Below are 18,524 nucleotides of genomic sequence, written 5' to 3' on the forward strand. Positions count from 1 at the left end.
AGGGGGGCACAGACACCCTGACTAAAATCCACCGGAGGCAACCTAGGTTCTTCCCCACAGTACCAGACTCAGATACATGAGGAGCACTGCCTTGCTTCCTCCCCTTGGGCTCCTTCTAGACTGGGCACAACTGCAAACGTGCTTGCACAGACACTCAAGGGAGCCGCAGAGTTGCCCTGGCTGCTTTCCCATCCTTGCAGTGCTTTGTGGCTTGATCTGCTTGCTACACCTTCCCTTTACCTATGGCATGGCTAATTCCGTTACCTGCTCCAATTCTGTTTTCACTCTCCTCACAGCCTGCACACCCCTGCCGCTCCTGCCCAGCTTCGGTAGGATCTGGAGATTACAAATCTGATGACCACACATGGTACTTGTCTGTGAAGACTGCGCCCTTGCAGGTCCTGAGAACAACTGGCACCCAGGGCTTGCTGCTCCTGGAGCACGGTATGTCTTCCCCCAATGTGTCTCCCGTAGTGGCAAATGCTTTTGATGCTGGCTTCTTTATCCATCTTCGTGGGCCAGCCTGGGCGGCAGAAGTGCTGCCTGTCTTCTGAGGGAAGCCTAGGATGCATTAGTGACTCCCCCCCTCCTTCTCAGACAGAGTCTTATGGACTTCCAACAAAGGATCATGCCACATGGGACTGCAGGAATATGCCCCAAGACTCCAGCCTTAGGCTGACCAGAGACACTTTCAGTGCTTTCCTGATAGGTCCCCTTTCTTGTCCATTCCATCCTCCTCATGAGATCCCTAAGAGATGGGAGAGCAAGGGCCAGGTGCCTGGCTGGCATCAACCAACCTCGGCCCAGAATGACTGGCAGCTCTAAGCCGGGCTTCAGTCGCACAAATAAACCCAAGAACTCTCAGGAACCACCCACTGTTTCAGGAAGGAGGCCGCAGCTCCACTCTGCTGGATATAATTTCTGGACATGATTAAACAGGAAGGAAATAAAAGACTCTGGCTGAGATTACATTCAGAAGCCTAGCTCTCCAGGCTCTGCATTACCCACTGCTAGAAAACTAGTGATTAACCACTCCTGTTGTTGTCAAAGGCAGCTCAGCTCTGCCATTGTCCCCTGACCTGAAGCCACCAACCATTGCCTGGCAGTAAAGCTGTGAGTTTGGGGTCAAGCACAAAAGCACATTAGCAACAGCTGAGGCCCATTCTCAATTCCCCCTTAAGCAGGAGAGTGTAAGCTGCCACCCAAGCCTGGATGTTACAGACCTGGCTTTATTTCCAGATGTGGGTCAGAATTCACACAGGCACTGGGTGTGGCAGTGCACTTGGGAGATGGATGAGAGGATCAGAAGTTCAAGGTCAGCTCACCTACGGAGGAGTTAAAAGCCAGCCCAGGCTACATGAAACCTTGCCACAAACAAACAAATCCTAAAACTGCTTTTGTTTGGTTGACCTGAGAGTTCACTTATGAGTAACTTTAGAGCCATTCCTCTGAGGTGGCAGCCCAGAACCCTCAGTATCTCCAGGGCATTGGTTTGTGCCTGTGACTCATGGAACCCTACCTGGAAGATCCCCATCCAACTTCCTGCCTCAGCACCTAGGCAGCAGCTTTTGAGCTGTAAGGACGCCTGCTGGGCAGAGCCATGATGGAGAGGAAGGAACTGCTGTTCTGCTTCCTCCACTTCGTGGTGAGGGCTGATGGAAGGTGGAGGAGGGGCTCTGGCTTTCCCAGGTACAAGGAGATCATGCAAGAGCCCCAGGGAAACCCAGGACAGCCAGATCCTCAGGAAGGGATTTCTTTTTAGGATCTTTTAAGGCATCAAATGGCAGGAGGGGGCCCCCACCATGGGACTTGGGGGTAACTCTGAGCTTCAGGCACACATCCATATCCCACCACTGTCCTTGCCCAAGGTCTGTGCTCCTCAGACACCTGTGACCTCCACCCGGTGACCTTCTTCCTCAGCAGTCTCTCCTGTCCCAGAGGCTAAGGGAGGAGTCCTCACTAGAAAGTGGCTCTGTCTCCCAAGGACCAGAGGCTGCAGGGCCACACTGATCCTTCCTAGAAATCATCACACGCAGGACACATGAAGGAAACCTGCTAGCCAAGGAATCCCTGTCCAGCCAAGTGAACTACATCCCAACCAGGAACTGCTCCGCAGGGACTTCCTCAGCACCAGCTCCTCCACCAAACGGACCGTGCCCAGACAAGAAAGGAGAACATCCAACTGTACCATCAGCCTGCACAGAGTGAGGCTGCACTGAACTAAACTCAAACATCCTGTCTTTGTGCTAGTCAAAGCTGTACGTGTGTGTGCGTGTGTGTGTGTGTGTGTGTGTGTCTGTGTGTGTGTGTAAGTAGATGCATCATATATTTTATATATATATATATATATATATATATGGTAAATCTATACCAGAGTAGCTACTCTGCATAAAGTATAGCAGGCTGTGGTCCAGTAAGTTCAACAATGGCTGCCTACTAACGGCCTAGAGTTCAATAGTCAGTCCACAAGGCTGGATGGTCTTCAATATATGCTGGAATCCCAAAGAGTAGGCTCTAATTCCAGTGAAGGAATGAACTTTGAAGATTAAGGCCAACAGGCAACGAGGGAGCAGGTCCTTCTTCCATGTCCTTTATCCAGGCTGCCACTAAAAGGTGTGGCCCGGATTTAAGGCTGATCTTCCCACCTCAAAATGCTTGGATGTAAGGTGGGCCTTCCCGCTTTGAATAATTTAATTAAGAAAAGTCCCTCACAGCTTTACTCAGCTGCTTGGGTTTCAGTTAATCCCAGATGTAGTCAAACTGACAACCCAAAATAGCCATCATAGTCTTCAAGTAAACCTCCAAGACAGCACATGGCCTCGTGTCTTAGCCCCTTTAAGCTGCAAGGCACCCTAGACTGTATAACTCATGAACAGCACACTTTTCTTACAGTCCCGGAAGGTTAGGATCTGAAATGTCTGCTGATGGCCAGCCTCCTGCCTCACAGAGGTCACTGTTAAACCTTGTCACTCACCCTGGGGAAGACCCGACAGCTTGATTCTCCTGGCTGGCTGCCTGTGGTGGTTTGAATATGCTTGGCCCAGGGAGTGGCATTATTACAAGGTGTGTCAATGTCGGAGTAGGTGCAGACTTGTTAAAAAATATGTGCCACTGTGTGGGTGGGCTTTGAGGGTCCCAGTGCAGAAGGGACCCTCCTCCTGGCTGTCTGAAGAAGAGGCAATCTTCTCCTGGCTTCCTTCTGATTAAGGTGCAGGACTCTCAGCTACTCCAGCGCCATGTCTGCCTGGATGCTGCCATGCTTTCTGCTAATGGTAATGCACTGAACCTCTAAAACTGTAAGCCAGCCCCAATTAAATATTCTCCTTTATAAAAGTTGCCTTGGTCATGGTATCTCTTCACAGCAATAAAACCCTAAGACACCTTATCCTCCCCCAGGTCCCTCCTCTTAAGACTAAAGCTGTAGGGTTAGGAACAGTATATGAATGGAGGGGCTGACACAAACACCTCTCTGCTAAGACAAAGCTAAGAGTTGGAAAGATGGCTCAGTGGTTAAGAGCACTGACCATTGTTCCAGAGATCCTGAGTTCAATTCCCAGCAACTACACGGTGGCTCTGAAATGGTATCTGATGCCCTCTTCTGGTAAATCTTTAAAAAAATAAAAAATTCCCTCAGGCAAAGACAAGGCTAGGACTGCTGTCTATACCACATTCACATCTCCCCTCTAGTTTACTGGCCTGACTCCCCAAGTCCTTTGCAGCTCTGTGCTCCTGTTGAATCAGGGTGCTAAATCAGAGTGCTTCTGAAGCAGCTGAAGCAAACCATTTACCACAGGTACACTGAGGGCTTCTGTCACCTCAGGGAATCGGGATTTGCAGGTGTCAATGATATCCTTGAGGTAAGGTTACAGAGAAGGTGTACCATGCAGCAGAAAAGAGAGGCCTTGGTGGACCAATGAGAATAATGAGCCACCTGGGTGCCCACATCTATTCCCCTCTAAGCAGATGGCCTGCCCACTGAGTACCTGCTTGGCTACCCTGCCCTGGTCACTTAATTTCTGGCTTAGGTCCTCACTTGGTGGGGCTCCATGAATTCTCCTCTCCACCCCACGCTGCTGTCCACCTATGCTAGGACACCATGCTTATCCCTCCTGGGAATGTCTCATATAGAGCCCCCGTGAGTCCCTGAGAATGAGGGCACCACCTCAGAGGGCCAGGGCTTAGATGCGCAGTCTCCATGGAAACAAGATGTATTGTTCAGCCTGAGCTGGATGTGCAGAGCAACCACATATGCAGGAGCACAGAGTGACAGAAGAATTGATGGGGTGCTAACATGCCCTAAGAGGCAGGGGCAACAAGTATACAAGTACCCCCAGAGCAGGAGCACCCCAGAAACATGTCCCAGACAGGTACCTCCCTACAACATGGGCCAATCTGCTGCCAGACAAATAACTCTCTCTTGGGGTTGTCCCTGGCAACTTCCTACAAGTCTGTCTTGCCTCCCCTAGCCTTTTATATCCCGGATCTTTCGCAGCACATTGGCTTTCTTTAGATTCAGATCCCAGGACCTCTAGTGACCTCAGTAAGCCGCCCCCTCCCATTTTATATTCAGTCCTTGAAGGGATTTGGTCTAAAGAGAGAGAGAGTCAGGATCTGCCCCCAGGAGGTCCAAGTTCAGTGTGCATTCCTGAGCAGAAGAACCAGACACACCTTGACGACTGTTGGGAGGCAGTAACCTCCCTACACATTGTCTCCCTGAAACTCCTTTCCCTCCCTGAAAGCCTTTTGTGGCTCTGAGTTGCCCAAGACTGAGCTTTGAGGAAGCTACTACCCTCTCAGGACTGCCACCCTTCCTAAGATCTGACTCCTTACCAATACACAGCTCCCAGGACTTGGCATTTGAGCAGCTGGCAGCCTGGACCTTTACTCTGATGACATCAGGGCTGCTATAAGTGCAACCAGATGGCTTCACTTACAGGTGACCCTCTCAAAGTTCTGACCATGAGAGCTGCAAACTGGCTCAGGGTCACCAACCATGAGGAGACCTTGAGCAGCTGCATGCCCCCTGTGGGAGCCTCTCTGGTCCTATAACCCAGGCTACCCCCATCTCTGGAGATGGAGTCCCTCCCTTGCTTTTTCTGGTGCTTAGAAGGGCTTCCCTAAGAGGAATGCTGGCCAGTGACACAGAGGCCACACCACACCTGAATGGAAAGGCAGCTCCCAAGGGACAGGGAACACTCCCAGTCAATGTGGCACAGTATGTCTTCACAAAGGCATAGCTGGCAGAGACCAGGACTATGAAGAGATGGCCTTTACCACCTGGGACTCGGTAAGTCTATATAGAAAGACTTGTTTCCGCTGAGAACGGAACCACTACATTAACACTGCCACACAGAGTCCCTTCAACAGCTGGCTGACCAATGGTCCCAGAAACATGGATGCCTAAGGAAAAGGGTCAGAATGACCGTGTTACTTGTCAGAAATCAACTCTGTTGTATGCCCGATGAGTGGTGGAAGGAATCTTTCTTGACCCAGTGGGGGGCCAGCTATACACTTCTACTCCCTATCTCCTTCTAGATGTCTCAGAAAATGAGTCATTGTGAGTGAGGCCTGTTGGGGCGCCTACTGGTCCAAGAATAACTTTGCAGTCACAGAATATGCCACAACATTCAGCCTATGTCCTGCCTGCAGCCCGCATCCAGCGCATCCTCAAACCACAGCACGCAGGAGGCATGGAGCCGAGGCTATACCAGCTAAGCTCTGCTGTTGCCCAGAATACTCCAGCACATGTTGACCAAGGAGCCACATTACCTCTGCATCTGTTAGAGTCTCCCACAGGAGCTATCCTATTCTCTGGAGCCACTTGTGGAATACTATGTTTAGTGGCTGGTGGCTGGGGACCAGCACCCCACAGCCCAGGCTGCATTCACAAGTACTGGGAGCTGCAGAGTTGTGCTGGATTGGATAGGCACAAAGAACGTGTCCTGGGCATGCCTGCCTGTAAGCCAGTGTTGACAGGGGCCAGTTCCGGGGAAGACATAGGTCTCTCTTGTGCCTGAAGCTGGAGGAGACCCAAGCCCACATCAGTGCAGGTCCAGCCCTTAGCTAACTTATCCCAGGTAAAGGAGGACATCAAGTCTCCAAGGTTCTTGGTGGGTTGTAAGTTTCTGCACACCAGGAGCATGTGTGTCCTGGTCCCCACTTACCCCAGGCCTGACGGACACGGGTGAACTGCAGGAGGTGGCGGGCAGTGTTTTAACTTCAAGCTGCTGACACTTTCTGCTCTCTTTACTCTGCTTCCCCTGAGCCCCTTTGGGGAGCATTGCTCTGTAAACAGAGAGATGAAAGCCCAGCGCTACCAGGGGCATTGGTTTGCCCAGGAACACGGGCTGTCCCAGCCCTGAGCTGTCTTGTCCAGAGGGACAAGAGAGCTGTAGTTGCCAAGCAACGGGATGGAGGCATCAGAGGTGCTTAGGGCCCCAGGGAGAGCACAGGTGGCCAGCAGAGGGGGTGCCGAAGAGCCTGGTAGAGGTGGCTTCAGGGGACTCCCTGGTGAGTAACTGACAAACATCAGGCCTGGGAGGCACAGTCAGGGCGCTGACCATGCAGGCTTACAGTGATCTCCTAGTGGACCACAATGGGAAGACTGATAGCGAGGAGCTAAATGGGGGCGCAGGTGACTTTCAGGGCATTTCCCGGAGAAGCTGAGAAGGTCTGTGTGGTCACTTACTCCCTGTGAGAGCCTCCAGTCCCCCTCTTCTGGTTAGGTCGCAGTTCTATCACTGCAGGGCCTCCTTAGAACCTCCTTTTAGCTCCGATTTTCTCCTTAGAGGCTCAATTCTGGACATCCACTTGGAGGCAAGGGCTTTAATCTACACATCAGTGTATAGCAGGATGTAACATTTATATTGATTTTTCTGAGGTTTCCTCTATTCTTGCAGTATTCTTTCCACACCCAGGGCTCTTTGTTGGCTCCTGAGCTCCAGGTGGTGTGGCAGCCCCAGACAACCCTGCATTCAACTTTGGGTACCTGTCATTAATTAGTCTCAGCATAGCACAGATTTCCTTCAGTCTATCCAGCAAACCCTGCACAGCAAGGCCTTATCACTAGCAAAATCCCAACTCAGTTGCTCCTTTGCTCACCCCACCTCTCCGCCAGACAAGGAGGTGCTATACCCTGGCTTGTGTAGGCTCACCTAACATGGTCTCAAGCTGAAGCCCAGAGCCAGGAAAGAACTCAAATGTAGAATTTCTAGATAGGCATCTCAAAACGCCGGCATCCACTAGGGAGTGTCATGTACCTGAGTCTACAGGGGGCCACCAGTGGGGGGCCCCTGACACGGAAGTGATTTCAGTGAAGAGAGCCCCTCTGCAGACATCCCATAGACAAAATTGTGAGCATACAAGACTTCCTCATCCACCATTCTTCATCAGCACAGGCTTTGCCTGTTCCTCACAGACAGGAGCTGACACGCCGGAATGAAAATGAGATGCTAATGCTGCCCCCATGGGCAATTGCTTTGCATTTGGGGTCTGTCTATCTGTCTGTCTGAAGAAGTGGACACATAATGGCACTGTGTGGCTTACTGAGTGTACACTCGCCATTTGGTTGTTGCTTGCAGATTCACAGGCCTCCAGTTGGGGCTCCCAAGAATCTCAGAGGAGAGAGTGATGTATGCAAAGCAACCAAGGAGAAAACAGCCAGCACCCAAAATGTTCACAGCCCACTTTGTGCCAATTTCTTCACATCACAATGGCAGACCAACTTGTTCAATCCCCACCCCGACTGCACAATACAGAGCACATAGGTTAGAAATACCTGTGGAGACGAGCTTACTCTCAACTCTCGTCTCCTCCAAGGATGAGGCCAGAGCCCAAGGCAGAAGACTCACCACTTTACAGTACCAGACTTCATCCCATGCATCCCACACTGTGGCCTCTGTGCTGAACACAAGGCCATAAGCCACTCGACAGCCGCTGGGGACACGGAGTTGGCCCCAGCACATCAGGAAAGTTGGTTTCACCTCCTTTTTTTTAGTACCTGAGAATTCTGAGAGGAAAACTGAGGCTAGGCCTTTCTATGGGTCACAGGAAGAGTGGTTACACTGCCAGTATTAGCAGTCATATTTCCCTTCATGATTTGTTTGAGACAGTTTCACTCTGTAAACCAGACTGGAGCTTACTAGCCTTCTGCCTCTACCTCCCTGGGAATGAGATTATAGGTGTGTACCACCATCCCAGTCACTTGCTTCCTTAAATTCTGTTTGCTTGGGTTTACGATTAGTTTTTGTTATTGTTGTTTTGTCTTTATTGTTGATAATAGACACGTCTTATTCTATGGCCTATAACAGTGTGTCACCCTGAAACTCACTATGCAGCCCAGGCTGACTTCAAACTCTCAAAAATCCTTCTGTCTCAGTCTCCTGAGTGCTCAGATTACAGGCATGGAACTATATGTTATGCCTGACACTATAAAAGGAGCTGCTTGCCCCCTCCCCCCCCCCCCCTCTCTCTCTCTCTCTCTCTCTCTCTCTCTCTTGCTCTCCCCCTATTCCCCCTTTGTCCCTTCTCTCCCCATGCTCATGGCTGGCCTCTACTCTTCTATCTCTCTCTCCCACCCCCCCACCCTCGCCTTTTCTCTGCCCTACTACTCTCTTAACTGCCCTCCCCATGCCCTGAATAAACTCTATACTATACGCCATGTGGCTGGTCTCTCAAGGGGAAGGGATGTTTCAGCATGGGCACACAGAGGCACCCCCTTCTCCCACACCTCCATAGAACATAACCCCACTCTCTTTATCTTTTTATAAACACAACAATAATGATTTGCTTTAAAATTAGAAAGCATGGGCTGGAGATGGCTCAGCGGTTAAGAGCACTGACTGCTCTTCCAGAGGTCCTGAGTTCAATCCCCAGCAACCACATGGTGGCTCACAACCATCTGAAATGGGATCCAATGCCCTCTTCTGGGTGTCTGAATTTACAGTGTACTCATATACGTGAAATAAATAAATATATCTTTTAAAAAAAATTAGAAAGCACAAAACAAAAATTTTTGAGCAGAAAATAACTTCTGATACACAGATAGGACTTCCAATACACCAAAGATAGCCCGATAGCCCGCCTGCCTGCCTTTGAACACAGGGTGTGGAGATGTGTGTGTGCATATGTGTGCACACACACACATGACATATTCACATCCCTATCCCACCCTTGGCCCCTACAGAACCACAGTTACAGGTAATAGGATGTAATTTTGTACAGGAAGATCTTTAGACAAAAATATCTGTTCAAAGAACACCTTGCTGAGAGTAATTTAGATGATAAAGGGCTCCTCTGAGAACAGCTGCCCTGGTGTAAATTGATTTAATCAGGTTCACGCCCCTCCTACTTCCTTGAAAGGAGCCAGCATCAGGTGCTGTCACCTACAGGAGGGCAGGACGGGGAAGATGTGGTTTTCTCAGACCTCTACTTCCTGTTTTCATCTTCTTTGTGTCTGAGTCTATATGTGTTATGTGTGTGCTTAAATATGCAAGGGTGGGACGTGTGTTCATACACACACACACACACACACACACACACTCCTAAATAAAAGTGAATAAGTTTATTTACAGTAAATATCGATTTTATGAACTTTACTATACCCAGCATTCTAAGTGAAGTCCGCACATGGGGCCCTGCTGTGCCCCTGCATCCGCCCACCTGGTAAAATGCAGACCTCAAAACTGAGACTCTGTGCGGCACTAAGTAACAGCCCCCCCCCACCTCAACCACCTTCTGTCTCTGATAAAGTGACAGTCCAGCAGCTTCATAAAGCAGAACTATACAGACATGTCCTTTTCTGACTGCCTTCCAGTCCACCTGTGTCCTTTTCTAAAGGCTGGATGTCATTCCATTATCAAAAGGCAAAATTCTAATGGACTTAGCTATTTTGAGCCACCAATCTTGGCTGGTGGTTTTTACAGTGGGAGCAGGAGATAGAATCATAGGAAACACCTGACTGGTTAGCTCAGGTTACCTCTTTTTAAAGGGTTAAAGTCGCAGAGACTTTCTCACCAGCCTGAGTGTCAGGCTGGCTGCCTACTGCTTCCTGTAAGTGATGTAAGTGATGACACGGAATTCGGTATGAGTGGTTTCCACGTTGGTCTGGTTTCAACAGCTGGGGCCTAGAGCAGAGGGTCTCCCTAGATAACATCCTCCATGACCTCATTTCACACCATTACTACCTCAGTGTGGTTCCCCACTCTCCCTCTGAGAGACACTGGGAGGCTCTACTTTGCTGCTGTGAACAACACCGCTGTGTGTGGTGTGCGGAGATCCGCCTGCGCCTGCCTCACTGAGCTTGGACACCTGTGGGGATGCAACCGTCGTTAATTCAGTTATCACATAACTAAGCTGAAATTTGTATCACATTCTTCCCTGGTATGTGTGTGAAAATGTGAGAGAGCAGGCACCATGACACTTGCGTGGTCAGAGGACAATGCGTGGGAGCCAGCTCTCCTCTCACCATATGGAGTCCCAGGGATTGAACTCATGTTGCCAGGTCTGGTGGCAACCTTTCCCACTGAGCCATCTTGATAAGCCCCAAATGACTACCTTTAAGCCCTCGAGGAACTCTATACTGTCTTCTCCTGGGAGTATATTATTTGACATCTATCTGCAAGCCCAGGGCTCCCATTTCTCCATATCCTTGATAATACTTGATAGTTTCAACTTTTTAAAAATAGCCATGAGAGACATAAAGTGGTTTTTCACTATGGTCGGGTTATTTTATTTTAGCTCGGTTTTGGGTTGTATTTTGGTACTGGGATGGGAGTCGGGGGGCAAGTGTCCTATCACCTACACCCTCAGCTTTAGCCATGGCTCCAGCCTGCATTTCTCTACTGACCAGTCAGCTGAGGATCTTCTCACAGCCTACTTGCCAGCTAGCAGGTCCTTTTGCTCATTTTGAGGTGTAAGGATAGAACCCAGGGCCTTGTCTGGGCAATGCTTTGTCGCCGGGCTACCTCCTTGGCCCCTTTGTCCATTTTTTAAAACTTATTATTTATCTTACGTATAGGAGCACACTGTAGCTGTCTTCCGACACACCGGAAGAGGGCATCAGACCCCATTACAGATGGTTGAGAGCCACCGTGTGGGTTTGGGAACTGAATAGAACCTCTCTGGAAGAACAACCCGTGTTCTTAACCACTGACCATCTCTCCAGCCTCACCTTTGTCCATTTATTTGGGTGTTTTAGTTGCCAAGTTTTGGAAGGTAACCCATTACCAGGTAGATAATTTGCCAGTGTCCCACCTATTCGTATTTAACAGATTTTCACCTTGTGGGTTTAGGAACTGTCATCCCCCACTTTAAGCCATTTCTGAATGTGAACATCACCCTCAATGTCACCCAGTTGCTTCCTCTGCCAACGGGGCTGCTTTGATTCAGGCCAGGGTACCCTAGACACAGATATGCTCACGTGTTTGTTACTCCATCAGGTTGGAGAAGGCCATGTGCCCACTTGAACACAAATGCTCCTGTGTGTTTGTTTCTCTAGTGGTTGGAGAGGGTGGGCGTCACCCAGACATGTATTTATTTCTCCCATCAGGCAGGAGACACCAAAACGGTTGTCATCTTGAATGCCTCGGGATCAAGTTCCTCTGCTTTGCTGCAGGGTCTGCAGGGGCACTGGGAGGCCAGCTCAAGGGCAACCCCATCCCGAGGCCTTGAACACAGGTTCTTCCTGACCCGGTAGTGATTCTCTTTTGGATGTTCTTGCTTTATTTAAAGAAAATTCCTCCCCATATGTGATGTGAGGTCTCAAACCCTAGCCTATCCCGTGAAAAAAAGAAGCCAAGTTAAATATTATTTAGCAAAGAGAACAGGACGTGCACGGAGAATTTTCTTGTTAGGCCAAGTTAACAATCACCAAAGCGAGGCTCCTTTCACAGCAAAGTGACAGAACTTGAGCTGGCGCTGCTCACCGAGGGCTAAAGGCATCTCACCGATTACCAGGAGGGCCACACCCTATGAAATATTTAAGCAAAAAGTAAACAAGTCTGCCCGGCAGGCCGCGGGTTTTCAGGCTCCAGAGCCTGGCCATCTCTTGACATCAGCTCTCCAGCCTCAGCAGCCTAGTAGTATTTCTTTCCAGGAAACCCAGGTATGGCTTGGGATGTAATTTTTACCAAGACTTGCCCTAAGCAGAACCTAGAACTGTAGTGAGAGACATTGCCCAATGTGTGAACACATCTCGGAGCTGGCACTCCTCACGGGATGAACTCAGAACTGTTCTTGTAGAAAGTGCCTCAGAGGAGGCCATAGAAAATATGCTAAGCAACAAACCACAGAGCACAAAGACACAGGGACACGTAGGTAACATGGAGACAAGCACACCAAGGCAACACCAACTCACATGCAAACACAAGGGACAACAAAGAGACAGCACAGAGACAAGACACACTGATCCACACAGATGACATGGAGACCACACACAAACATGCGTGCAGACAGCACAGACACAACATGATGTTTGAGACAGGCACACAGAGACACAAAGAGAAAACATGACATATATACACCATAGGACTCATACAAAGACAACATGGAAATAGAAAAGCACAAGAAAACACAAAGATACATACACAGCATGGAGACATTGCAGGTAGTAAAGAGATACAAGGACTTAGAGCCACACGCATGTGGATATATGTACACATCAGGAGACTTCAGCTTGGACTCACTGGAGAGGCCATTGTTGTAGAAGGTGAGCTGTTCTCTTGATCTGGGTCTCCAGGAGGCAGGAATAGCTTCACTAGATCTCTGTGGTCAAGCCCTGAACCACCACCCCTCCAAATATAATTATCAAGGTTTGGCAGACATGTAGTCCTACCAGCCATAACAGTGACGGGAAGCCAAAATGCCAACCTCCAATCAGGGACCCATATTGGTCTTTGTCCTGGACAGAAGTGAAACCACAGGAGTCTGCAGCTCAAAGGCCAGGCAGGGCAGAACAAGGGAAGGCAGAGAACGCTCCAGGCCACTTATGACCTTCTAGGCTGTTGTTACTTCCCAGGAGCTCTAAGTCTTTCTCATGTGTCTCTTCTTGCTATCTTAAGACTTCTCTTTTCCTTGTCCCTTCTGTCTTGGGGGCACTCTTGGTGACTGACCACTTCATGTGCTATTAAATGGTTCTGAGACCACCTTTGCAATTGCCATAAGAACTCTCACCAGAATCCCTTCAACTAGAGAGCAGAGAGGGCCTTCTCTCTGGACCCTTGCCACAGGGCCAGAATCTTTCCTGTGGGTCTTTTGTGCTGGGTTATCTCCCCTTGGCCCATGCACCCTCCCCTGTGCCCCTCTGCTCACAGGAGATACAGTAACAACCAAGGAGCAGGTAGTCACCCCTAGCAAATGGCACACTCACTTCTCTCCCTCCATGGGTGACATCTTCATCAAAATAAACAGAACACAGTTCAAAGTCTCAGTGTTGAGACATGTGTCTTATGGGAAGTATGCAGAGCAAGCTCTGCAGACATGAGACACAGTATCACATTCATATCCCTCCATACAGCAAAGGAAGACCATGCCACCATGCGCAATCTACTCCTACACATCCCGCCAAATGAGATGAGACCAAAATGCTCAAGTGAAGGGTGCTGGTCTGAGTCAAAGCATCAACTGGGCCAGTATCCATGTATCATGGTGAATCCTAGTAGAAAGCTTTGGGAGTTGGTCCTGAAGGAAATTGAAAGCCACGAGACCTGATGTCTCTGGAGATTTGGAAAGTTCCTTGTCATCACCTGCCACACATATGTAACCTAAGGTTGACTAAGGACAACACCCCAACCAGTGCTTGGCTCCTGGCACTGTGCCCAAGTCGGACCAATAAAACCTTTGTTTGTTTTTTCAAACTTAGTTTACACTGTGTTAATGAAACACCAAATAATAGGTCTTCTGTTCCCACGTAGGAGCATAGCACAGAACCACTGGATTGACCGTTGTCTGGAACTGTCTCACGAAATCCCACACAGCTGGAGCCAGCTGTCCATGGACAGATGCATCACCCAGCCAGGACTGCAGAGCTGGGACCCCAGTCCCACATCCCTAACACCCACACAGGGGTGACAGGGACTGGCCCAGCCCTATCTCCAACTTCCAATGGGATCTGACCCCTGGACAGCTAACCTCTGGGCCTTCTAGACAGAAGTCAAAGACACTGCTTACAACAGAGGAGAGGAGGGTGGAGATTTCAGGGCTGAGAGGTCTCCTGGTGGGCTCTCCTAATCCTGTCTTATCTGTTACATCCAGGACTTTGGGTCATGTTTTTCCTCTACATTACTTTAAGAGCCTGAAATGAGAGAGGGGGACATGGAGAAGTCTCTATCCATGCCTGTCCCCTGGCATCCTGTCTCCAAGGACCTCTGATGGGGTTTATAGTCCAGCATAAAGGACTTGGAGGATGAGGGGGCAGAAGCCACTACAGTGTTGGCCTAACTCATGCTCCTGGCTCCAGGTGTTGTAGGTGTACAGTGTTCCTGGGCAGTCCTACCCAGAAGCCTGAGCTCTCCACAAGTACAGTGGGAGCCAGAAAGCCCAGGTCAAAGTCAGCATAGACCCCAGCCCTGTCATACCACCCATCAGCAGATTCTCTGCCTAAAGGTGAGGGATGCTATCCAGGAGAACAGTAGGCTCCTTAACTCAGCAACAAGAGGACCCTAGCAGCCGGGGCTGTCCTGTTTTCTCCCACCCACACCCTGTGGCAAGCAGGGAGACAGCCACATGTGACCTTGCTGCCATGCCAAGATTAAGGAAGGTCAACCACTACCCAGCAGGACAAGCATCCTGGCAACCCTGCCCGTCCCCTAAAAGCGTGAGACAACTCCTGACCTAGAGCTCAGAACAAAGACAGTGGAGACATAGCTCAGCATGCCTACGGTCTAGGCCATCTAGGGAATGGGTAACTGTAGTGAACGTGTATACACAGATACACACACATGCACGCACACACATGCACACACGCACACGCATGCACACGCACGCATGCGCGCGCGCGCGCGCGCGCGCACACACACACACACACACACACACACACACACACACACACACAATCGATGCAATGTCCACAGGGGGAAGCAATTGCTCAAAGTTTGCTATATAAAATAACAGTGCTAAGTTCTTAGTCGCAGTGTCACAGCATACCCTCATCACCGGATCTCTGCATGTGTGCAACATGAACATGGGTACCTGTGATAGGGCCTCTCCCCAGCTGACCAGGGCAGGGCATCTTGGTACTGGACAGATTGTTTTTATACAGGTACCAATCCAGCTCTAGATACCCTACCCAGGAAGACAGACAGGTGCTCAGAAGGTAGCGGTCTCTCACAGAATGCCTGTCCAGTGCCATCTGTCCTCCAAGTGGGGGGGGCAAACACCAACTCATGGACCAGATCTGGTTTCATCTTCACTCTGAGACCCAAAGTCCGGCTCTGGCGCAATCTGGGCAATCTGGAGAGTGCATTGTGAGAGCCTGCTTCTGTCTCATGTTCCCCAGAAAACCTGGCTCACCAGATGTGTGGCCAACAATACATTGTACTGTTCCAGGATTCCCACATGCAAGCACGGGTCGCAAGTCATTCTAAAGGACAGCAAGCCAAGTGGGCATCCACAGTGAAGTTACACTCACAGTTCCCACTAAAGGCTGGCTGCCTCTGTCTTCCTTGCATCTTCGAATCCCTCACCAAGACAGAGGAGAGGGCTCCTATTCTCAGTGGTCCTAACTGTGGGGGATCCAGAGTTAGTGATCAGAAGGCAACCCCGAAGCTATTCTCCACCAGCCACAATATCCCACCGGTTCTTACAACCACTCTACAGAATGTTACCACCTACAAGGTCCACAGGACATCAGGCAGGGCCAAGGATTAGCCGAACTAAATTGTGGGACAAAGGACACCAGCTGATTCCAAAGCCAGCGCTGTAATTCTTGATGACCTGAAGGCATTCCCAAAGTCAGCAGGCAATGGCCACCTCCTGACACCTGGGCAGCAGGCAGGGAGTCTGTCACTTGCTGCTCCCACAGAGGCAGCAATGACCCACTGGGAGGACGGCTTAGCTGCACCTACCATAGCGGCTGGGCTCGCGGCAGTAGCGCAGAATGGGCAGCGCATCTACTTCTTGTGTTTTCAGAGCGGCCGCCAGGCTGGGATCGGGGTCGGGGTCAGGGTCGGGGTCGGGGTCGGGATCCGAGCACAGGCGCTGGCTGCCGCCGCTGCCACCTTCTGCCCTGGGTCCCGCGTCCCCCGTCCCGCTCTGTGCTGGGATCACCACGAAGCGCTGGGACATGTTGGCGTCGGAACGCCAGGCGCCGCGATGACTGCTGGATGCGAAGGTCTGCCGGTGCTGACCGTGGGTCTCGGGGAGCGGGGCGGGGCAGGGGCGGGGCGGGGCACGAGGTGGGGGCGGGGCAGGAGGAAGCCGAGGCGGGAGCGGGGAGGGGCAGGACAGGAGCAGTGGGGGTGGGGATGGATGGATAGAAGTGGGTGGGTCTGAGAGAGTATAAGTGAGGGCTGAGTGACACCCGGGCTGTGAGAAAGTTGGGGTAGGGGCAGGGGTCGAGGCTGGGGCAGGAGGTGAGAGCAAAAAAGAGCGAGAATGAAAAGGGGAGCAGGGGACTGGTTAGGAGAGAGGGGCGAAATAGAGTAAGGCAGAGAAAGGCCATGAGAGGGCTGAGGTGGCCATGGAGTGGGACGTGGATGAGGTTGCGGGCAGGGCTAGGGGAAGGGGCAGGGACCCATATGGGAAGGACCTGTACTGGACCTAAACAGACGATGCTTGGGCAGGAAGATGCAGGGCGTATGGCCTGGGAAGGGCATTCGATGACCTACCTGGTGATGGCGGTACAGATCTTACTGGTCACTACCAGCCAAAGAGACGGAATCTTTGATTTCCAGGATGGTCACCGAAGTGTAGCCGTCCTGCCCCGGTCCCACCCCTGCCCCTAGCCCAAGTTTCTCACAGCACCCCCACCCCCATACCTTTCAGCCCTCCCTTATAGTCTCCCAGAGTCACCCACTTCTATTCAGCCATCCCCACCCCCACTGCCCCTGCCCTGCCCTCCCCGCCCCGCCTTGATAAATGACTAGGATACTCCAACTCCCACACACCTCCAAGCCATTCACCCCCCATCCTCCCCTGCCAACAACTCACCAGATCACAGGGATCTGGCACAGGGCCAGACTGGGATAGGACAGGCTATGGGACGGGCAGTTAGGTGTCCCAGCGGAGCACAGTTCATTCGAGGCTGAGGAGGGTCAGGGAATGCAGTGTCTGATGAATGTCTGCTGAGACCCAAGGTAAGGAATTCTGGGAGTAGGGGCATGTGAAGGCCTAGAGCAGTTGTTCTCAACTTGTGGGTCATGACCCCTTCGGCAAACCTCCAAACGTATTTACATTAGGATTCATAACAGTAGCAAAATTATAGTTATGAATTAGCAACGAAAATAATTTTATGATTTGGAGTCAACAACAACATAAGGCTTTGATACTGTTGATCTCCTAGATTTATGTCTGGGTTGCCAGACTCCTGGGAGAGCCAAGGGTGATAAAGAGCTGTTCAGACGGCCTGAAACAGGCAGACATTGGAAGGGGGACACCAAGCGCTCTGTGCTCATGGTCGTTACATAGCTCTTCACCATGATGGCTTGCACATGCTTGGCCCAGGGAGTGGCACTATTAAGAGGTATGGCCTTGTTGAAAGAAGTGTGTCACTGTGGGGTGGGCTTTGAGACCCTCCTCCTAGCTACCTGAGGACAATCTGCACCCTTTGGATGAAGATGTAGAACTCTCAGCTCCTGTAACGCCATGCCTGCCTGGTCGCTGCCATGCTTCGTGCTATGACCATAATGGACTGAACCTCTGAACCAGTAAGCCAGCCCCTCCCTGTTAAATGTCCTTTATAAGAGTTGCCTTGGTCATGGTCTCTTCACAGCAGTGAAACCCTAGCTAAGACATTCACCTCATATAACATTGGTTGTGTATTTGCTCACTCAAATATTTATTCATAGCTCCTTGTCTCAAGCTCAGAAGGAGACGGGAGGCAGATATTAGGCAAGCCGGGCCTCTCCAAAGCACGCCTTGCAGAGTGGAGCGGAAAGAAGGTATCTGATAAAGAGGGAGAGAATGAAGGAAAGAAATGTACGGGAACGGGGCTTCTGTTCTTACGGTCATGGCCCACTATGGTTAATCTTGGCCCAGCTACCGTATCTGTCTTTCAGCAGTAGACAGGCTGGGGAGAGAAGGTCAGTTAGCTGCTCCCACCTATACTGTAGCCTGGATGTTGCATATAGTATTGTTAGTGATGTGTGAAGCCTCTCCAAGATGAATCCAGCTCAGGAGAAAGATAGTTTCTCTTTTGGAAGCCAGGGTGTCTTTCTTAGGAAGTTAAGTTTCGCCACCCACCTCCATTTGCCTGGCAGCCAGAGAGGGGAAAACCAACCAGGATGAGTGTTCTCGCTTGCACAGACATCTTCCTGGGATCCTGTCCCTGCAGGAAGAGGCTCTTCTCCAGTCAGTCTGCTTCAGTTTTC

General features: G+C 50.7%; 1 protein-coding gene across 1 annotated transcript in view; it reads right to left on the minus strand.

The window, feature by feature from the left end:
• The window catches only part of Slc12a7 (solute carrier family 12 member 7), an 81,550-nt gene extending 65,236 nt beyond the window's left edge, over positions 1-16,314 (minus strand). Inside the window, exon 1 of the mRNA XM_087552656.1 lies at positions 16,062-16,314. Coding sequence (XP_087408782.1) covers positions 16,062-16,281 — 220 coding nt within the window. The 5' untranslated portion in view covers positions 16,282-16,314. The remainder of the gene's footprint in view (positions 1-16,061) is intronic.
• Between the last annotated feature and the right edge of the window lie 2,210 nt (positions 16,315-18,524).

This window comes from Rattus norvegicus, chromosome 1, assembly GCF_021556685.1.
Source record: "Rattus norvegicus strain SHRSP/BbbUtx chromosome 1, alternate assembly SHRSP_T2T, whole genome shotgun sequence".
In the NCBI taxonomy this organism is placed as follows: Eukaryota; Metazoa; Chordata; class Mammalia; order Rodentia; family Muridae; genus Rattus; species Rattus norvegicus.